This window comes from Trachemys scripta, chromosome 2 (genome assembly GCF_013100865.1).
Source record: "Trachemys scripta elegans isolate TJP31775 chromosome 2, CAS_Tse_1.0, whole genome shotgun sequence".
Lineage (NCBI taxonomy): Eukaryota > Metazoa > Chordata > Testudines > Emydidae > Trachemys > Trachemys scripta.
Window position 1 is genome coordinate 189,620,353 of NC_048299.1, and position 23,710 is coordinate 189,644,062.

The 23,710-nt window shown below is 42.3% G+C and overlaps 1 protein-coding gene across 2 annotated transcripts in view; it reads right to left on the minus strand.

The window, feature by feature from the left end:
- Positions 1–23,710, minus strand: part of CCDC102B (coiled-coil domain containing 102B) — a 352,649-nt gene that overhangs the window by 119,914 nt on the left and 209,025 nt on the right. For both annotated transcript variants that reach the window (XM_034762546.1, XM_034762547.1), the window contains exon 7: positions 7,747–7,917. In XM_034762546.1, coding sequence (XP_034618437.1) covers positions 7,747–7,917 — 171 coding nt within the window. The remainder of the gene's footprint in view (positions 1–7,746; positions 7,918–23,710) is intronic.

Genomic DNA, 23,710 nt, shown 5'->3' on the forward strand with positions numbered 1-23,710 from the left:
GCTCAGCCCCTGCACCCAAGGGCCTGAGCTGTGACTATTTGTGCCCCGCCCTGACCCAGGGCCTGGGCCTACCAAACAAACTGTTGTGTTGTTGCTCAGCCCCTGCACCAGAGGGCCTGAGCCCCTGAACTGACTGTTGCTCAGCCCCTGCACCAGAGGGCCTGAGCCCCTGAACTGACTGTTGCTCAGCACCTGCACCAGAGGGCCTGAGCCCCGTGACTGGCTGTTGCTCAGCCCCTGCACCAGAGGGCCTGAGCTCCCAGGACTGTGGGCCAATCAGCCCTGCACCAAAGGGCCTGGGCATTGACTGTCTGTGCTTATAGTGAGTTGGTGTGGCTCCCCTCCGCCCAGGAGGGTCGAGCCCCGGCACAAACCTACTACACTGGGGTATTGGTTTTCATAACCATTTGTCCCCATAACGAGTGGCACTGGTGGTGATACTGGGAAACTGGAGTGTCTAAGNTTTAAGCAATTTGTCCTGAATTGGCACTCTCAGTTGGGTCCCGCCAGAACCAGCATCGTTACAGCCTGATGGGGCAAAAATATTCTCATGGGTGGTTTGGGGTACGTCGTCACTCTCTCCTCCCTCCCTCCCTGAAAGCAACTGCAGACAATCATTTCGCGCCTTTTTGCCTGGGTTACCCATGCAGATGCCATAGCACGGCAAGCATGGAGCCTGCTCAGCTCACCGCTGCTGTTGCGAGCATTGTAAACACCTCGCACATTATACTGCAGTATGTGCAGAACCTGGCTGAGAGATGGCAGCACGAGGACGATTGTGATGAGGACATGGACACAGACATTCCTGAAAGCACGGGCTGTGGCAATTGGGACATCATGGTGGCAGTGGGGCTGGATGATACAGTGGAATGCTGATTCTGGGCCCAGCAAACAAGCACAGACTGGTGGGACAGCATAGTGTTGCAGGTATGGGATGATTCCCAGTGGCTGCGAAACTTTTGCATGCATTCGGCCACTTTCCTGGAACTCTGTGAGTTGCTTTCCCCCGCCCTGAAGTGCAGGAATACCAGGATGAGAGCTGCCCTGACTGTTGAGAAGCAAGTGGCGATAGCCCTGTGGAAGCTTGCAACGCCTGACTGCTACCAGTCAGTCGGGAATCAATTTGGAGTGGGCAAATCTACTGTGGGGACTGCTGTGATTCAAGTAGCCAATGCAATCACTGACGTTCTGCTATCAAGGGTAGTGACTCTGGGAAATGTGCAGGTCATAGTGGATGGCTTTGCTGCAATGGGTTTCCCTAACTGTGGTGGGGTGATAGATGGAACGCATATCCCTATCTTGGCACCGGACCACCTTGCCAACCATAAACTACAAGGGGTACTTCTCAATGGTGCTGCAAGCACTGGTGGATCACAAGGGATGGTTCATCACCATCAGCGTGGGATGGCCGGGAAAGATGCATCTTTAGGAACTCCGGGCTGTTTGAACAGCTGCAAGAAGGGACTTACTTTCCAGACAAGAAAGTTACTGTTGGGGATGTCGAAATTCCAATAGTTATCCTTGGAGACCCAGCCTACTCCTTGCTCCCATGGCTCATGAAGCCATACACAGGCAGCCTGGACAGTGGTAAGAAGCAGTTCAACTACAGGCTAAGCAAGTGCAGAATGGTGGTAGAATGTGCCTTTGGATGTTTAAAAGCTCACTGGTGCTGTTTGCTGACTAGGTTAGTCCTCAGCGCAACCAATATTTCCATTGTTATTACTGCTTGCTGTGTGCTCCATAATATCTGTGAGAGTAAGGGGGAGACATTTATGGTGGGGTGGGAGGTTGAAGCAAATCACCTGGCTGCCAATTTTGACCAGCCAGACATCAGGGCAATTAGAAGAGCACAGGTAGATGCGCTGTGCATCAGAGAGGCTTTGAAAACCAGTTTCATGACTGGCCAGGCTACGGTGTGACAGTTGTGTGTGTTTCTCCTTGATGCAAACCTGCCCCCTTTGTTGATTTTAGCTCCTTATAAGCCAACCACCCTCCCGTCTTCGATCACAGCTGGCAAAGGAAATAAAGTCACTGTTGTTTTGAAACCATGCATTCTTTCTTTATTAATTAAAAAAAAAGAGAGATAACTGATAAGGTATCCCAGGTGGAGTAGGGTGGGGTGGTGGAGGAGGGGAGGACAAGGCCATATTGCTTATTGTAGCCACACTACAAATCAAAACTGTTTGAATGGCAGCCTTCTGTTGCTTGGGCCATCCTCTGGAGTGCAGTGGCTGGGTGCCCGGAGCNCAGGCTACGGTGTGACAGTTGTGTGTGTTTCTCCTTGATGCAAACCTGCCCCCTTTGTTGATTTTAGCTCCTTGTAAGCCAACCACCCTCCCGTCTTCGATCACAGCTGGCAAAGGAAATAAAGTCACTATTGTTTTGAAACCATGCATTCTTTCTTTATTAATTAAAAAAAAAGAGATAACTGATAAGGTATCCCAGGTGGAGTAGGGTGGGATGGTGGAGGAGGGGAGGACAAGGCCATATTTCTTATTGTAGCCACACTACAAATCAAAACTGTTTGAATGGCAGCCTTCTGTTGCTTGGGCCATCCTCTGGAGTGCAGTGGCTGGGTGCCCGGAGCATCCCCCCCCCAAACACGTTCTTGGGCGTCTGGGTGAGGAGGATATGGAACTTGGGGAGGAGGGCAGGCGGTTGCACAGTGGATGCAGCGGTGGTCTGTGCTCTTGTTGGCTTTCCTGCAGCTCCACCAGATGCCTGAGCATGTCTGTTTGCTCCCCTATTAGCCTCAGCATTGCATACTGCCTCTGCTCATCGTGCTCACTTTCCTGGACTCTGCCACTGAATGCCTCCATGCTTTCAGTGCGGGAGGACTGCATGAGCTTGGAAAACATGTCATTGCGAGTGCGTTTTTTTTCGCCTTCTAATCTGTGATAACCTCAGGGATGGAGATGATAGGGGGAGCATAGAAACATTTGTACCTGGTGGGCGCTCAATATAAAAGGCAAAATGTGACCTTGTACCTAAAGCACATGTGCTGTCTGCTGTCAATTGCTTGATTCACTGTGAAAGAGTCTCNGTTTTTTTTCGCCTTCTAATCTGCGATAACCTCAGGGACGGAGATGATAGGGGGAGCATAGAAACATTTGTACCTGGGGGGGTATAAAAAGGGAGTGTAAAATTTAAGATGATACATTTCTGAGAACAAAAGGGAGACTCTTTCACAGTGAATCAAGCAATTCACAGCAGACAGCACATGTGCTTTAGGTACAAGGTCACATTTTGCCTTTTATATTGAGCGCCCACCAGAATGGTGACTCATAGACTTTAAGGTCAGAAGGAACCATTATGATCATCTGGTCTGACCCCCTGCATGCTGCAGGCCACAAAACCGTTCCTACCCCTTCCCTTGACTCTGCTGTTGAAGTCCCCAATCCTGTGTTTTAGTGACTTCAATTGGCAGAGACCCTCCTGCTAGTGATCCCTGCCCCATGCTGCGGAGGAAGGCGAAAAACCTCCAGAGGCTCAGCCAATCTACCCTGGAGGAAAATTCCTTCCCGACCCCAAATATGGCGATCAGTAAGACCCCGAGCATGTAGGCAAGAGTCTCCAGCCTGACCTCTGTTAGCCATTATACTATTTATCTACCATTGCTTGGTATTCCTTGGCTAATATGTTTTACCATTAAACCATTCCCTCCATAAACTTATCTAACTTAATCTTAAAACCAGACAGGTCCGTTGCCCCCACCGTTTCCCTCGGAAGGCCGTTCCAATATTTCACCCCTCTAACGGTCAGAAACCTTCGTCTAATTTCAAGCCTGAACTTCCCCACGGCCAGTTTATATCCATTCGTTCTCGTGTCCACATTAGTACTAAGCTGGAATAATTCCTCTCCCTCCCTTGTATTTATCCCTCTGATATATTTAAAGATAGCAATCATATCCCCCCTCATCCTTCGTTTTGTCAGGCTAAACAACCCGAGCTCCTCTAGTCTCCTTTCATATGACAGGTTTTCCATTCCTCTGATCATCCTAGTCGCCCTTCTCTGCACCTGTTCCAGTTTGAGTTCATCTTTTTTAAACATGGGAGACCAGAACTGCACACAGTACTTCAGATGAGGTCTCACCAGCGCCTTGTACAACGGAAGCAGCACCTCCTTATCCCTACTAGATATACCTCGCCTAATGCATCCCAAGACCGCATTGGCTTTTTTCACCGCCACGTCACATTGTCGACTCATAGTCATCCTGCGGTCTACAAGGACCCCTAGGTCCTTCTCCTCTTCCGTTACTTCTAACCAATGCGTCCCCAGCTTGTAACTAAAATTGTTGTTAGTCATCCCTAAATGCATCACCTTACACTTTTCACTATTAAATTTCATCCTATTTCTGATACTCCAATTCACAAGCTCATTCAAGTCTCCCTGCAGAATATCCCTATCCTCCTCCGAATTTGTAACGCCTCCCACCTTCGTATCATCCGCAAACTTTATCAGCCCACTCCTGCAATCAGTTCCGAGGTCAGTTATAAATAGATTAAATAAAATGGGTCCCAAAACTGAACCTTGAGGCACTCCACTAGTAACCTCCCTCCAACCTGACAGTTCACCCTTCAATACTACCCTCTGCATTCTCCCCATTAACCAATTCCTTATCCACCTCTGGATTTTCATATCGATCCCCATCTTTTCCAATTTAACCAATAATTCCTCATGGGGTACAGTATCAAACGCTTTACTGAAATCCAGGTATATTAGGTCCACCGCATTTCCCTTATCTAATAAGTCCGTTACTTTCTCAAAGAAGGAGATCAGATTCGTTTGGCACGATCTGCCCTTCGTAAAACCATGTTGTAATTTATCACAAATGCCATTAACCTCAAGGTCCTCAACTAGTTTCTCTTTCAGTATTTTCTCCAGCACCTTGCACACTACAGATGTTAAACTAACAGGCCTGTAGTTACCCGGATCACTTTTTTTCCCTTTCTTGAAAATAGGAACCACATTAGCTATTCTCCAGTCTAACGGGACCACCCCCGAGTTTACAGATTCATTAAATATTATCGCTAATGGGCCTGCTATCTCCCGTGCCAATTCCTTCAATATTCTCGGATGAAGATCGTCTGGTCCTCCCGACTTAGCCCCATTAAGGCGTTCAAGTTTTGTTTCTACCTCGGATACGGTAATCCCCCATCCTGTATGCCCCTCTGTCACGGTGCTAGTATCCCTAATACCTTCATTGGTCTCATTAAACACCGATGCAAAATATTCATTGAGATATTGCGCCATGCCTAGATTATCCTTAATCTCCTCTCCAGCTATAGTCTTCAGCGGTCCAACTTCTTCTTTCTTTGCTTTCTTCCTATTTATATGGCTGTAAAACCTCTTACTATTGCTTTTAATTCCCCTCGCTAGGTCCAACTCTACACGGCCTTTGGCCTTTCTCACTCTATCTCTACATTCTCTGACTTCACTAAGGTAAGTTTCCTTACTGATCCCTCCCCTCTTCCACTCTTTGTACGCTTTCTGTTTTTTCCTAATCGCCCCTTTGAGTCGGTCGCTCATCCAGCTCGGTCTAAATCTCTTGCTTAGTAATCTTTTTCCCTTTTTTGGGATACAGGCCTCTGACAGCTCATGCATCTTTAACTTAAAGTAACACATCACACATGGCTGGGCAACAGAATTCAGTTTCCAGGCAGCCAAAGTAAGCCAAAGGGTATGCGGATTTGGCTTCTAACACCTTCATAACATGTGGGAATGTTTTTAAACTGCAGCACCCTCCTTTCCCATAGCAAGCAATGCCAGTTGGGTTTGCCATTTAAAAGGAGGGGCTGCGGTTTTCGGATGAATGTGCAGCACACACTTCCCCCCACCCCTCCTCGAGGCTATTTGGGATGATCCCTTCACTCCTCCCACCACCACGTGGCCATTCTCAGGAATGATCCCTTTTAGCCAATTGCAAACAGCCCTGCATAAACGGGGTCCTTTTACTGTTCCCTTACAAAAATTCCCCTATTTCAACCAGGTGACCATGAATGATATCACTCTCCTGAGGTTGACACAGAAAGATATAGACCGAATGTTGCTTGAATGCGACCAAAACCCATGCTTTGTGCTGCAATTATTCCAGACTACTTGCTACTGGCTTGGCGTGGTAAAGTGTCCTACCGAGGAGGATGAAATAAGGCAGCCCTCCCCAGAAACCTTCTGCAAAGGCTTTCAGAGTACCTCCAGGAGAACTTCATGGAGATGTCCCTGGAGGATTCCTGCTCCATCCCCAGACACGTTAACAGACTTTTCCAGTAGCTGTACTGGCCACAAAGGCATCCCAAGTCTTCAGAGCAAATCAAACATTAAACACTATTGCTAAGCTTTTAAACCCTGTACCATAGTTACAAATGTGCACTCACCAGAGGGGCCTTCTCCGCCTTCAGGGTCGGGGATCCCACCTTGGGAGGGTATTGGCTCCAGGGTGGTGAAAAGGTCCTGGCTGCCGGGGAGAAGGGATTCACCACTTGCCTGCTGCACATTCTCCTCCTCTTCCTCATCCACAAAATCCTCCTTCCTTTTGCGTGAGACTTCCCCCTTGCAGATGTCCACAGACAGTGGTGGGGTAGTCGTAGGGTCCCCCCCTAGAATGCCATGCAGCTGATCATAGAAGCGGCATGTATGGGGCTCTGACCCAGAGCGAGTGTTTGCCTCATTTGTCTTTTGGTAGGCTTGCCTGAGCTCCTTGACTTTCACGCGGCACTGCTGTGTATCCCTGTTGTAGCCTTTGTCCATCATGCCCTGTGCAATTTTGGCATATATGTTAGCATTTCTTCTTTTTGATCGGAGTTCTGGCTGCACAGATTCTTCTCCCCATACAGCAATGAGATCCAGTGTTTCCCGTTCGCTCCATGCTGGAGCTCGTTTGCTATTCTCGGGGGACTGCATGGTCACTTGTGCTGTTGAGCTCGCCACACTGACCAAAGAGGAAATTAAATTCAAAAGTTCCCGGGGCTTTTCCTGTGTACCTGGCTAGTGCATCGGAGTTGAAAGTGCTGTCCAGAGCGGTCACATTGGAGCACTCTGGGATAGCTCCCGGAGGCCAATAACGTCTATTTGCATCCACACTACAAGTTTGACCCAGCAAGTTTGATTTTAGTGCTATTCCCCTCACTGGGGAGGAGTACAGAAGTCGATTTTAAGAGCCCTTTATGTCGACAGAATGGGGTTGCTTGTGTAGATGCATTCATTATAAAATCGACGTAATGCGGCTAAATTTGACCTAACCCTGTAGTGTAGACCAGGGCTAAGATGTTTAGGGGTAATTGATAATGAAACGGATTAAACTGGGCTTTGTACCCAATAGAATGTGTTTGGCAAAAGCAGCAGAATTTTACACTGTTGTAATTTAAAATAAGCTGAATTCATAGGAATGTTGAAAAATTAGTTAATTAATGAGCTCTTTTTATATTTATATATTACACATGCACACACACATTTTGTCCAAATTGTCTAATAACAGCCTAGTTGGCATATTCAGTAGAAAGATAAATTGGGGGGTTATTAGATTTAGAGACACGTAAAATCTTCAGAAAGACTCTTATATTGGTAGGACAATGGACAAAGGGACTAAAGAGGTCAAATTCTATGTCTAATGTCAAAGATTGCAGTCCTAGGATCATAAATAAACACATAACTCTACAATATATAAATGCATTTACAGTATTGCCCTTGAATATGGGAATAAACTGTAAGTGACGACAGATTCTTTTAACAAATTAAAAGTTTAAATACCTTAACCTCTGCCTGGTTTAGCCCTCTTTTTAGGTCTTCCACCCGACTTCTCAGCTTCTTAACCTCATCCTCGTGTTGTTCCACTCTCTTGTTTGTATGCATCAGTTCCGCCGCTTTATCATGATACTGCTTGTTTAGCTTGTGGTGTGCATGCTGCAGCTCAATGAGCTCCTTTTAAATAAAAACAATACTGTTCAGATACTAAAACACATTTGGGCACTGAAACAGCTTAGAAATCTTCTTAAAGGAAGCTTTCTATAGGGAGCCTGCTATGGCTGTTGAAAGTCCTGCTTATAAAAAAAATTGGTTAAGTGTATTCCAGTTAATATTTATTCTAAGAAGAACAATTTTTCATTTTCAGGTGAACTTAAAGGTGTAGGGACCTATTCACATCAGTTCACAAAAAAGTATAGGGAGGGCAGATCCTCAGCTGGTGTAAATTGTCTTTATATCACCACCGACACCAATGGAGCTATAAAAATGTACACCAGCTGAGAATCTGGCCCAGGGTCTTTTATCACAGCTTTGCGACTGCAATGTGCTGCCACTGAGGAAGAAAATAGTCCCTTCAGTAGAGAACTGTAAGAAATGTCAGGGCTATCTGTGACTGTCTGAGGAGAATTGCTGTGGAAAATTACATGACATTTTATCAAAAGACAGAGGTTCTTACAGTTAAACTGGTGAAGCTTCCGAACCATTTATCAAAGCCCTTTCAGTTCTCATTTCAAGGTAGATGAAACAAATATTAAAATAAAGTTCATCTGTTTTCTGGAACATTTTAGAAAGTAAAACCAATCTGTTCATACCTGTTTTTCTCTTGCCAACTCTTAAATTAAATACACATTTTCATAACTTGTTAACCTCTATCCTCTGTGCTAAGGTAATAATCATTTAGTCAAAAATTTTGAGTATGAAAACCAAAGTGATAGCAGGGAGATGCAACTAGTTGTAAAAGTTAGTGTAGTCAAGACAAAATGTTTTACATTTGAAAGTAGCAGCGTGTATAAGAGCTACCTTGTTTGGAATAAGAAATCGATTATGAACAGATTATTGTTATTTTTACTAATTTGTAATGTGGTAGTGCCTGAAGTCCCCAGCCCCATTGTGCTAGGCACAATACAAATAAAAAAGAAAGACAGTTCCTACCCTGAACACCTTATAATTTAAGTAGAAGTACATTGTAGCCTAAATAAATTGTGAATTTGAATCATCAGCTGAAACACAGGACACTAGTTGGTATCTATTTGAGTGTCTTTGGTTTGATCATCTATACTGAACATTAGGGCTTCTGGTTTTTTGGTCTTTATTAATTTCATGTTTGTGGTTAATCAGGGCTTTTGAGGGCTTTCTCTTCATATGCACTGTAATGAGTAACGTATATTGTATATATTGCTCATTACACTCATATATACTGTCATAAGTAATCTTTTGATAATGTTCCCTAGTGTGCTTTAATGTAGTATTGTCTCAAACAGCACAACGTTAAAGTGCACTAGGCAACCTTTGGTGCACACTAGCAGGGTCTACATGGACCAATTAATGTGCAACACATTAGTGTGCTTCGGAAATCATACCCTCATGGTTTTCATTAGTGTTCCCTGTCGACAAGTCCTGAAATACAAGTAAGCACATTCTGTGTTTTTTCTGGCATTTATTGTATAAATGCCAATTTCTTTTTTTCTTTTCTTCTTTTTAAACTTGTTCTCTTATTGGGGGTACTATATTGGTGTTTATTGGTAAAACCAGAAAATCAGAAGCCCTATGAATATTTCAATGTAATTAGCATTTATAGGTTTTTCTAAAAAGTCCACAAGCCCTAAGCATCTGCTTCAACTACTATACTCTCCTGCCTCCCTGGTTTCCAATTTATTCCTGTAAGAGTAAGGCCTGGTCTACACTAGACAGTTAGGTGGACACAAGACAGCTTACATCAGCCTACCTGTGGATGTGTCTTCACTTAAATTTGGCTATGTAGATTTAATAACATGACCTTCATGAGTGGTGTAGAGTCATGGTCAATATACTTAGGTCAATGCAGTGAGAGTATAGACACTGCATTACTTATGTCAACCATTACTGTCCTCCAGCAGCTGTCCCACATTGCCCCACCCTTACCACCCTAGTCATTATTGTGAATTCAGCCTCCTCCCCCCGGCACCTTTTAAAGCAAAAGCCACAGTTGGTGTATATGTCCCTAAAATGGAAATGACTGTTCTTTCCCCTTCATAAGTTCTGTTCCTTTAATTTATTAAGTTTTAAATGTTTTTTTTTAAATTGCTTGGTTCATGTCAAAGATTAATTTTGTTCCAAAAAATAGAATTTTATTCTGAATTAGTTCCTAGCATATGCTGGCTGTTGCTGAGTGGGTCTAATAGCGACCAAATATCTGTTACTGCACTGTGTTGCACTATTCATACCACCACTCACAAACAATATTAATAGGTGCATTGACAATATAATATTCCTACATGCATAGCAGTCACTACAAGTTTCTTATCAGGTTGCAAAAGAACAGGGCCAGGTAGAGCACATTTCTACAACACTCACTACTCTGGCTCACTGTTAAAATGGTCTTTCAAAGACTCCCTGAGCTGTGTAGCTCTGCCAAATGATGATGGCAATAGCTGAATATGCCCACTGTGAACTAGCTTTTCCCAGAGGCACGCATAAAGACAGTGTGAGTTGACTGATTATGTAGTTAACAAGTGCTGTCTTTTCTCTTGACAGCTTACTATTATAGCTCTTCCCCCTCCCCCAAAAAGCATGCTGTTAACATCATGTTATTTGTCCAATTAGACCACATCACTTCCCTTTTTGAATCAATCCACTGTAATTTTCTTCCCCAGATGCTAGCAAGTAGGGCCAGGTTAGCCTATCCTTATTCAGACTCATTGTGGTGCCAGAGATGAAAAGGCATCTCTTTTAAGTACGGGAGTCCCCTCATACTGACAGCAGGACTCTGAGATCAGCTATGTCATATTCTTTATTAAAATATACCATTTCTGAGATTGGTGACTAATATTATTGCTTTCGTAGAGCCCCACAAAATATGTTTGTTCTCAGGGCATGAATGTTAAAGTTGATTACTAGGAGTCCTTTAGTGGCATGTACCATAAGCTGCTGTTTCTTTTTGGTATTTTACACAGTTGCCTTCATTTTTACCTCAGATATCTAAAAATCACTGGTTTCTAACTTTGTGTACAGATGTAACTGGAAGCCGTCTGAAGTCTGAGGTGCAGATAAAAGGCCAAACAGCTAGTGACTAGAATCCAACATAAGGAGGTAATGATCAAATAATGGTTCTTGTTGTTTTGTTCACTAAACTTCTTCCAATGAATTCTGGATGTTAAAAGATACAAAGCAATATCAGGTAATGCTTTTAAGAAAATACTGTCTTTCCATTGCTCTCAGAACCTTTATTTTTCCATTTCCCTCCCCAAAAATGTGTAAACTAACTGGCTAAAAATGGTATAACTCAGGTATCAGCTATAGTGATTTAAAACCATCAATCTTGTTCTGTAGACAAACACAAAGTGACTTGAGGATACTGACTGGCTGAGATACTCGTTCTGCTTTTGCAGAGTGATCAGTATATTTTAGTAGACTTTGTGAATGTTATAAGATCTTGAGTAGTCACAAGATACATTGGATGATCCAAACACTAATCTCAGAGAGCCAACACTTCCCAACAGAGTGGCTGAGAATGAGTGTACTCTTGCTTAAACAGGCTCTTTTCCCACACTTTCCACTGCAATCCTGAAGCAGCCAGCTACACATAGGCAAGTATTTCACTGGTGCATAAGGCATGCTGCCCACCAGACACTTGGGGAAGAGTTGGTGCTGTAAAGAGGCCAAAGGGAAAGATGTTTTATTGGCAATGATAGTATCTTACCCCCTCTTTATGAGAGGGACCTCTGAGAAAAAGAGATGAGGAACAGGAAGTTAGAGTGGTCATGGAGTGGAATTGGATTTTGTATCCATACTGGATTATTTCTAACATCCACTAAAAAGAGGTGGGCAGGGCAATCCTTAAAGGGGAGAAGGGTTTTCTTTCCCCTGATGGCCCAGACAAAGCCTCTCCACCCAAGAGGGTGTATGAGAGATCCTAGCAAGTGCTCACTCCTGTCCACCCACTAGGATTGCTGTGTCAAGCTTCTAAAGCTTCAGCAAGTTGGTTCCTTATTTGGCTTCTCTGGCATATTTCCTGGGCCCCACTCAGAAATGGGGCTCCTCAGCCCACCTGTAATAAGCCCTAGGACCAGTACTTACCTCATAGATACCCCAGTTACTTGAACATAGCTGTCTCCACCCAGAAGGTGTTAAGCTTCTGATTTATAGTTCAGCTTTCTCGGGCAAAAAGCAGTTGTGAAGCAGTCAACACACACTCGTACACCTTTATGTTTAATCATACAAAGCACAAGAGTGTACAAATCATACAAAACAATAAATACTAAAGGCATATCCCTCCCTCACCATTCCAGGGCATTCTCTGGGCTAAGGTCTAAGTCCCTTGGGTTGTCCAGAGTCCTGGGGCCCATCTGGGCTCAGGAAAGCCATTACAAACTCCTGTCCCATAATGCTGTTAGATAGTGTGTGACCTCTTCCTCCTGAAGCCTCTTACCCAGCTTCTCTGAAGTTTCTCTCTCCTGCCCCATGCTGCCTTTACCTTTCTGGGTCCCCTATTTCTGTATATTCCTTGATTTAAACCTCTCCTGGTCAGTGTTCTCTTGTTCCTGGCAAGTTCCCACTGCTCCTACCTTCCTCCCATCCTTCAGAGGAATTAGCTAAATTGGTTTTCTAAGGGCAGCTCACCTATTGGCCCAGATATTTGCACCTGAATAGGGTCATTGAGGCCTAAGCACCTTCTCTTGTATCTATCTGATTCATATCTTTTTCAGGGTTTGTCAGTAGTGGTGGATCCACGTACATGCAGGTGTTCATGACACGGCAGTTTTTTCTAATACAATATCACAGTATCAATTAGATTTCAGAAATTTTATAGATATAACTCCAGTGGAGAGGGTGGGAGGAGGCAGCATTCTTTTGGCTTCAGTACAGTTGTCCCCTCCTCCACCAGCAGATAATTGTGGTATATAACTTTTTTATTATTATTGTTTATTCTCTTTTTGCCCCCTTCCATTCTGTCTAATTTGGACCAAATTCTTTATAACAGTTGTGAGGTTACTCCAGCTTTACACTGGGGTAACTCAAATCTGGCTCTTTAATAAATGAACTGTATTACTTTCACAAGACTGATGTGGTGAGTATGAGGTTTATTTTTGCACAAGAAATTATTTTGATTTTTGAAAATAAAAGCACCTAACTTTAGAAGTTGTAACTGGGCATGAATAAAGTCAGCATCAAAACAGCCGATAGGACTACAGCTTTGTAGTAGTAACAATGAAAACAGAAAGAAAGGAAAAAGGCATGAGCAGAATAAATCTGACAAAAAGGCTATTTGAGAAATAATTGTTGGGGTTTGGGGGCTTTTTTTTTTTTAAATCTCTTGAGCAATCTTTACCCCATTATAATTGTAGGAGCTCCATCTACAGTTTTAATCATCTACAGTTATAATCAATATGATTGGGCTATTTTTCAGAGAGAACCTGGTTTGCACACAAATAATAATACATGGTACGACAATGGCTATAGAAGAACTACACTTCTATAACTGGGTCTGGCTTGATTCCATCATACTGATAACCTTGTTACACTTCAGCTGGATTTAATAGGGGACATGGGCAAGAAAAGTTATTCTGACATGGAAACAAGTTGATTAAAGTACAATGTGTGTGGACACTATAACCAAATCTATTTATTTGAAAGTTAGTTGAAGACATCAACCATGGTTCAAAAAGAAGCATCTAAGAGGAATGCAGAACAAGATTACTTGATATTTTATAGAAAGAAGTGTAATAAATTGGGTACTGTCTCCAAGTTCACCCTAATCTTATTGAAGCTGTCATCACAGCAAAGAATAGTAGAATACACAGAGAGCTGCTTCTAACAAATTCACACACTAAGCAAAAAAAGCAAAATGTGTGTTTTGCTGCAAGTAGCAAAAAATTCAAAAGACATAATAAAATTCCCTTTAGAAGGAACAGTCAATTATATCATGACCTTCCCTCAGCCATATTTTTCTCTACCCCAAGGAACCTGCCCAGTTCTCTTGGAAAAAATCAGGAATAATTTGAACTCTCTTAAATATTCCTAAGCCCTGGTGCAAAAAATGGAACATACTGTTCCATCTCAGGCTTAACCAGTGATGACTAGAGAGAAATAATTACTCTGCTTGTTTTACATATGATATTCCTGGTAAAGCAACCCACTATATTCTTTGTCTTTCTCATATTCTCCCCTTCTTGGGTTGTATTTCCTTAACAGTATTCTTAAAGAATAGTGCACACTTCATCATTCATTCCCATGCAAAACACTCTACATTTATTAGATGTCCTTTTTGCCCACTTTATTTTACTAACATCACATTGTATCTTTAAAACTAGCTTTCACAGTATTTCTTATCATTCCATTAGACCACTCTCTACTTCATCCCCCAACTGGTCAATAATAATAATTTAAAAACAGCCACAACCACCAACAGCACCACTTAGTATGGGACCCAGAAGAATTCACGCAGGACGTCAACACTTCTTCCCACTTGATAGTTAGCCATCCTAATCTACGCACTTTTAATCCAATTTTGAATACATGTGTACTAGTCAAATCTCATTTACATCGCTCTAGTTTCCCCAATGACAGTGACTCGTTGAAACTCTACTCCGTTTACTTTATCTACTCTAAGCTAGATATCATATCAAAGAAAGATGTCTTGATTTTGTTTTTTCTTGATGAAACCAACTGTATGCATTCACACATGCCTCACCTCAACTTTCCCCTAGAATCTAAATAATTTCAGAATGACAGTTTTATTAGTTGTCTTAGCAATTTATCAGACACTGAAGTTAAATGCCGTTGTTTGCAATTCTCTATCAGTGTTATTTAGGATTGTGCATTCAGAATATGCAGAGACCTGAACATAGCAAATTATCCCAGTATTTTTGTTTACATTTTTCATCAGCTTTTCTAATGCCTCCAGGAGAAAATTATATCAGGATGTCTAAAATAAGCATATTTCTACCATTTATGAACAGAAATGCTTTAAGACTAAATTTTTTTTTACCTCACTTCCATAAATGGCTCCCTCAGATCCTAAAAAGCCCAGAGAAAGTATACCTCCACTTGTGTCCTTTTGTATAGACTGTACAGACACTTCTAATTTCTGTACATCTTCAAAAAGATACTATAAGGTTTGCCTGTAAAAGTATTCTGAGACCTTCCTGACTGCCCTAGGAATAAAATTAACTACTGTGATTCCAGTACTACTTACACCTATTCCCATGTGTACCTTAAGGTCCTGCTTATTTGAATAAAACATTGAGCGATGATCTTTATTGTGTTCCTTTCTGAACAGTCTTGTGACTTCCCTCCCACCCTGGCAAACTATAAATACAGAAGTAATGTTATATTTCCAGAGGCTATAGTAAAATAGCTATTAAGCACTTCATCATGCTCCTTGTTATGCTGTTTGCTCTCCTTTCCTTTAGCTGCTGCGTGGCACGTGAGACTACCTTTTGTGCAAACTCATATGGATTTACTTCTCAAATATTACTTTTCCACCTGATGTACGTTATTTGCAGAGGTAAGTGCAACATATATATGAGATCTAATAATACAAAATATGACTAACTTTTTGATACATTTAATCTAGTATATATTGCTTGTCTTGTGAGGAGAAAAACAGATCAGTTTGAAGTGATGTTGTAAATTCTCACCAGTTTATGAAATCCTTTACTAGGTCCAGAGATTCCCAGGCAAACTAAAATGATATGGCCTACCTCTGAGGTGCTATTAGGGAAAGAATAACTTACAGAATAAGCTTTGCACGACAAGTAGAATCAGTCATTTTTACGATTATAACCAAGACAAATTCCCATTAGAAACTATACCACCCTTGCAAGCAACTACTTTAGATTTTTATATACTTGGTATGCCCAATATTGCAGTACTATGTTTCAAATCACTTCTGTAAATCTAATTGATTTAATAAATTCATACTTAAATTGCTATTCAATTACTTACTCTATGCTTCAGCAGTTTTACAGTATCATGCGTACAGCAGCACTAGAATATAATTAAAGGCCCTATTCATTGAAGATAAATTCTTGTGTCACTAGGTCAACTGTGTTTTTTGCCCCTTTTTCTAGTTAGAACATTTCTGTATGAAAAATTACTATGGAAAACTGGAAATAAATAAATCCTTGACTATGGACTGGCCTGTACAGGGGTCATATATAAATGTGAGGCCATGACAAACATATACATTTATCATATGAACATAAAATCAGTACTTCATGGACAAATCTATAATATCACATTAACATTGAATGCATGTCCACAACTACCATTTACATGAAGGTTATTCAGGGAAGTAATCCAGTAACTCATTGTTTTTAAAGATGATCTGGATGTTAAAAAGCTTAAGGAACTTTGTATATGAAAATACAAAATCACACTGGTTCAAATTCATGGCAGAAATACAGTGGAGTCACATCTTACGCACAGGGGTTAGGTTCTAAGATCAGCACGTAAGAGGAAAATCGCGTTTAGTTAAAATTACCATAAAGTACAGTACACACAGTATACACTAGAACAGGGGTCCTCAACCTACGGACCACGTGCCAAAGGTGGCATGCAAGCTGAATTTTTTTTAATGGCAGGCTGCGGGTCCCGGCCACTGCTGAGCCTGCTGCCGGCCTGGGGTTCCATTCACTCAGCTGCCAGCCGGGGTCCCAGCCAGCGGCTCCGCTCAGCCTCCTGCCGTTCACCCAGGCCAGCAGAAGACTGAGCGAGGCCGGTGACCGAGACCCTGGCTGGCAAGGGGCCAGCAGCCGGAACCCCCAGATTGTCAGCGGGCTGAGCAGGGCTGGCGGCCGGGACCCCGGACCGGCTGAGTGAACAGAACCCCAGGTCGGCAGCGGGCTGAGCTGCTCAGCCCATTGCCGGTCTGGGGTTCAATCTGCTGGCTCCTGCCAGCCAGGGTCCCAGCCACCGGCTCCGCTCAGCCTCCTGCCGGCCTGGGTGAACGGAACCCCAGGGCAGCGGACAGAACCCTGTGTGAACGGAACCCCAGACTGTTCATCCAGGCTGGCAGGAGGCTGAGCAGAGCTGGCTGAGACCCGAGCGGGGTGAACAGGACTCGTGGCTGGGACCCCGGTTGGTAGGAGCTGACCCACTGCCAGCCCTGCTCAGCCCGCTACCGGCTGAGTGAACAGAACCCCAGGTCGGCAGCAGGCTCAGCGGCGGCTGGGACCCGCAGCCTGCCATTAAAAAAAAAAATCAGCTCGCGTGCCACCTTTGGCATGCGTACCGTAGGTTGAGAACCCCTGTTCTAGTGTATGTGTATACTGTACTTTATGGTAATTTTTACTATACGCGATTTTCCTCTTATGCGGTGACTTTAGAACCTAACCCCTGTGTAAGATGTGACTCCACTGTAGTGTAAAAAAAAAAAAATTGGGGCACCGCTTTTTGGCACCCCCAAATCTTGGCGCCCTAGGCGGTCACCTAGTGGTTACACTGGCCCTGCATGCAGATGTCCTGAAAAGCCAGGAAATAATTCACAAAATACATTTTCTGAGCTGTGGAAATCCACATGTATGCACACAGCTGTGAAAGATAATGAATAACCATACCTGTTTGTATAACATGAGTTCAGAGGATTACCAGAGGGGAATGGCCTGACAAAGTGTGTTCAAAAGCCATTCAAAGGGGTTTAAAGCCACAGCAGTCATAAGCAGATGCCACAAAACCATGCAGATAATACTGCTTATTCAATATTATTTTTAGGTTTTTCTATGGCACTCAGGAGTAGAGGCTCAGAAGATCTCTCAAACAATTTGTGCTCAAAGCCACCCACTAAGTAGGGAAGTATCATCCGTATTGAACAGATGGGGAAACTCAGGCAAAGAGCAGCTAAGTGACTTGTCTAAGGTCACACACAAAGTCTGTAGCAGAGCTGGCTATAGTACCCAGATCTATTTATTATCAGGCCAATGCTTTGGCCATGAAACTGTCCTCCCTCTCCATAACTGAGGATTTGTTTCAGCTAGGGGTTACAATACATCTTGTTAAAATGAGAAGTTGTAACCCCCAAGAAGAGGCAGATTGTTATTTCCCTACAAGCAAGCAAACGATGTGCTACTTGCTCTGCAATTCCCAATTCATCGCTAGCATTGGTTGGAATGATGTCCTTGCTGATGTCTGCTGCCTCAAGGTAAGTACCAAGAGGGAAACTCTGGAACAAGCTCTACATGTGGGTTATGCAAAACATTCCACAGAACAGCTTGGCTGTGCCAGCAGGTGGTGAATAAGGTAGTTTAGTTGTTCTGCCTCCCATGGGTTCGGCAAATCTGACTAGTGACATCTATGGCACACAATGCAGACGAAATATTGTGCTTACATTTCTACTGAGTTGTGAATATGTGAACTTTAGGGCAGGGATCAGGAGATCAGGGCCCCTCGGTTGATAAGTGTGCATACTCAAGAGGCAAAGCAGTGACTGTATTACATAGTTCATTGCTCCCGACCAACTTGAGTTGCATTCATGCTGGCAGGGATGGGTTGCTTTTTTCAGAGTAAAAATGAGGAAACAACAGTCTATTTGAAGAAAGGGGGTACAGGGGAAAGAAACCTATATGAAAGAATCTGTCTAGGGTCCTCAAAAGTTTTGTGGTCCCAGTTAGCTGCTCTTGTATATGCACTTTCAGCATATACCCTGGTGTTATGAATTAACATGAATATTCATGTTTTGACCACTTGGGGTATTTGTTCAGGAATTTATCATTTATGGGAAGCAACATCAGTGTTACCCCAGTAAATGAAGTAACTTTTTCTAGCAATATGCATGGAAATTGAAGGGAGGTGCACAGGTTGCAAGATTGGAGGAGACACCAGACTCTGTGCATATGGGTAGAATGTTAGATGTAGCTCCAGGGATCTCTGTAAATAGTGTTCTGAATAAAGAGACAGTTTAATTTTAGAAGTATGGAATCTTTTCATGTTATTACCCAGGATGTGGCACATGAAACATTCTTTATAAATGTACCAGAATACTGGAATATTTGGAGGAATGTTTCATTTGTGAAATGATGTCCATTTAAGGATGTGATAAATGAAGTGTGGGGGGGGCTCCCTTTATGGACACCCAGCCAGCCACTTAGCTATAAAGTCCCTCTTGGTGGCTGCTTGCTTTACCTGTAAAGGGTTAAAATGTCCCTCAGGTAAAGAAAAGGGAGTGGGCACCTGACCAAAAGAGCCAATGGGAACTAGAACTTTTTAAAATGGGAAAAAAGGCTTTCCCTTTGTCTGTTGTTCTCTCTGGGCTGAAGAGACGGGGGCAGCTGGAATGCTGTGTAAGGTTTGGACCAGGTATGAAAATTCATCGTCCATACCTAGAAGGATTCACTGGGACAGGGAATGTTTAGATAGATGCAAATAGTTTTTTTTTAATTTTATTTTATTTTCTGTAAGGCTTGTGGACTGTGCTAACCCCAGATGCTTTTGTTTGCTTGTAACCTTTAAGCTGAACCCCCAAGAAAGCTATTTTGGGGGCTTAATTTTCAGAATTGCTTTTTTAAAATCTAGCAAAAGCCTAAATTCCAGATATATTTTCTTTCTTTGTTTTTAATAAAATTTACTTTTTTTAAGAACAGGATTGGATTTTTGGTGTCCTAAGAGGTTTGTGCATATGTTGTTAAATTAGCTGGTGGCAACAGCTAATTTCCTTTGTTTTCTTTGTCAGCTCTTCCCCGGAAGATGTGTGTGTGAAAGGGTTTGCGGGTACTCCACAGGAAGGAATTCCCAAGTGCGCCTTCCTGGGATCTGAAAGAGGGTTTGCATTTAGGTGGTGGCAGCGTTTACCAACTCAAGGTCAGAGAAAAGCTGTAACCTTGGGAGTTTAATACAAGCCTAGAGTGGCCAGTATTAATTTTTAAAATCCTTGCAGGCCCCCACCTTCTGCAATCTAAGTGCCAGAGTGGGGAATCAGCCTTGACAAAGGAGTTTTTTCTCCTACCTGTGGATGGAATTATAAGACATGAGTCTCATAATCAAGATAAGCATGTTCCTAAAATACCTTTGTAAACTGCTTCTATACCAGATAGAAAAGTAGTAAATCAGAGACTAGTGGAAACAATGTAAGGTTAGCTCTTATAAAATTACAACTGTCCAGGTTACTGTCTTGTAATAGGGTACTGCTATGTCTAATCCTTTCAGGGCAATTGTTAAAGACTTCTTTTTCAGAAAGAGAAAGAGAATGTTACTTCTCTGCCATAGATGAACAAATGAGAGTTTTGATTTATGCAGGAGAAAAACAATTACAGAAGCATAACTTTGTCTCTTAGATCAAGATGGCACTTTCAACGTGCTCCAAATCCTACTGAAGTCCATGAGAGTCTTTCCATTTACTTCAATGGGCTTTGGATGAGGCCCTTCCTGGATGAAATGTGACAATCCAGAATCCTGGATAAAATGTGAATTAAGAATACTCTCACCCTTCTGTCCTACTACTGACTTCCTATTTATTGTTAGTGTATACTTACATGGTTCTTAAAACTATTTTTCCCCCGTTTTGCCATGCTTATTTGTTTTGGAGCTTTCTCAGGACACTTAATCCTGCAAACTGGCTAATTAATAAATGTAGATCTTGATTTGTTTAATGCTAATATTACCTTAAAATGGAAATAAAACTAAATCTAGCTGCGAGGGCACTTGACAGGTGTAAATCCTGTTAACACTATTGTAGTGCTTTGTATTTTCAAACCAATATACAAACAGTACAAAAAGATGACTACATTTTAGGTTACTCTCACGTTTGATTTTATGTTTTATATAAGAAACCATGTTCAAAATGATTTGCTTAATCTCAATCTCAACCATAGTGCTTTAACACTGTAAATTTGTCCAGGTGAACGAAGAGTGTAGGGACTTCATCTGTGGCTATGGGTGAATGGTTTATTATCTTTTTGATATTGTCACAGTTACTTTGCAGTTTGGAGATGCTGATATTTTTTCCAGGCCACCAAGTTAAAGTTCCTAATGGTCTTATCTGACCGTTAGCTAAACATTACAGATTACTGAGGCAGCAAAGAATGTTTTTTGTGTTCTGTAAAATTTGTTTTCAGTCATACCTTGCTTTATCTATCTGCATCTTAGAATGACACAGTATTCGGGACAACAGCAGGCATACTGGTAAATGGTAGAATCCCACTTTGTTAGTTTTCTGTTCTCTCTTTCTCTAACTGAAAATGCATGAGTTCAGCCTATCGATGTAATGGTATCTCAATAATGCTCTAAGACACACACACACACACTCAGCTGGATCTTTTAAATTCAATCTGTCCATCAGAAAGAGTGCCTTTTAATTCAATGTGTTTCCTGTTTGGCTTCAAATCACTTGTAAGACAGGTGGAAAATTAAAGACTCCAGGAGAGATCATGAGATCCCATGTGTACAGATGCCCACACACACTTTTCTTGGATACTAGGATCACTACCCATAACAAACCTTAACCAAATACAAAACATATCAGATCAATTTAAATCTCATGAAGAAAGCTCCTAAAGTTTTCTTGGCCATCACCTTCATTAAAATCCTTTGGCATCTTCCACTCATTCTACTTATTAGTCCCCCAAAAAGTTGGGAATAATAAGAACCAACAAATCTTGTAGTTTGTTTGAAGGCTGTGAAGTCCTGGTTCTGGTGAACTAAGACAAGAAGGGAATTCCAGAGCCCAGGAATGTTCACAAGAATGCCGTAGACCATTTAGAGGCTTGTAGGTCAAAGCAAACACCTTAACCATCACCCAGAATCTGTCCAGTTGCCAGATTAAATTATAGAGCCCAGACTGAAGAGATGGAGACACACATCTACATATAACCAGCAACCCAAAGACCTCACAATACACACTTCCTTAGGACCTATCTTATTTAACATTTTTATTAATGACCTTGGCAAAAAAGTGGGAGTGTGTTAATAAAATGTGCAGATGACACAAGGTTGGGAGGTATTACCAATATGGAGGAGGACTGGAATATCCTTCCACAAGATCTGGATGACTTTGAAAACTGGAGTATTAGAAATGGGATGAAATTTAATAGTGCACAGTTCAAGGGACTAATAAGAGTTTTTGCTATAAGCTGTGGATTTATCAGTTGGATGCAACAGAGGAGGAGAAAGTCCTGGGTATATTGGTTGATCACAGGATGACTATGCGCTGCCACTATGATGTGACCATAAAAAGGGCTAATGTGGTCCTAGAATGCATCAGGCGACATATTTCCAGTAGACACAGGTAAGTATTAGTACCATTATACAAGGCACCAGTGACACCTCATCTGGAATACTGAGAGCAGTTCTAGTCTGGGAAGTTTAGGTTGGATATTAGGAAAAAACTTTTTCACTAAGAGGGTGGTGAAGCACTGGAATGGGTTACCTAGGGAGGTGGTGGAATCTCCTTCCTTAGACGTTTTTAAGGTCAGGCTTGACAAAGCCCTAGCTGGGATGATTTAGTTGGGGATTGGTCCTGCTTTGAGCAGGGGGTTGGACTAAATGACCTCCTGAGGTCCCTTCCAACCCTGATATTCTATGATTCTACCACATTTAAGAAAGATCAATTCAAACTGGAACATGTGCAGAGAAGAGCTACTCGGATGATCAGAGGAATGGAAAACTTACCTTATGAGAGGACACTTAAGGAACTTGGCTTGTTTAGCCTAACCAAAGACGGCTGAGGAGAGATATGATTGCTCTCTACAAGTTCATCAGAGGGATAAATACCAGGGAGGGAGAGGAGTTATTTAAGTTAAGTACCAATGTGGATCCAAGAACAAATGGATATAAACTGGCCATCAATAAGTATAGGCTTGAAATTAGATGAAGGTTTCTAACCATCAGAGGAATGAAGTTCTAGAACAGCCTTCCACGGGAGCAATGGGGTCAAAAAACCTAACTGACTTCAAGAATGAGCTTGAGAAGTTTATTCAGGATATAATACAGGGAAATAAAAACAACCCAGGAAACTACAGACCAGTTAGTTTAACTTCTGTGCCAGGGAAGATAATGGAGCAAGTAATTAAGGAAATCATCTGCAAACACTTGGAAGGTGGTAAGGTGATAGGGAACAGCCAGCATGGATTTGTGAAGAACAAATCATGTCAAACCAATCTGATAGCTTTCTTCGATAGGATAACGAGTCTTGTGGATAAGGGAGAAGCTGTGGATGTGGTATACCTAGACTTTAGTAAGGCATTTGATACAGTCTCGCATGATATTCTTATCGATAAACTAGGCAAATACAATTTAGATGGGGCTACTATAAGGTGGGTGCATAACTGGCTGGATAACCGTACTCAGAGAGTTGTTATTAATGGTTCCCAATCCTGCTGGAAAGGCGTAACGAGTGGGGTACCGCAGGGGTCTGTTTTGGGACCGGCTCTGTTCAATATCTTCATCAACTACTTAGATATTGGCATAGAAAGTACGCTTATTAAGTTTGCGGATGATACCAAACTGGGAGGGATTGCAACTGCTTTGGAGGACAGGGTCGTAATTCAAAATGATCTGGACAAATTGGAGAAATGGTCTGAGTTAAACAGGATGAAGTTTAACAAAGACAAATGCAAAGTGCTCCACTTAGGAAGGAAAAATCAGTTTCACACATACAGAATGGGAAGAGACTGTCTAGGAAGGAGTACGGCAGAAAGGGATCTAGGGTTATAGTGGACCACAAGCTAAATATGAGTCAACAGTGTGATGCTGTTGCAAAAAAAGCAAACATGATCCTGGGATGTATTAACAGGTGTGTTGTGAGCAAGACACGAGAAGTCGTTCTTCCGCTCTACTCTGC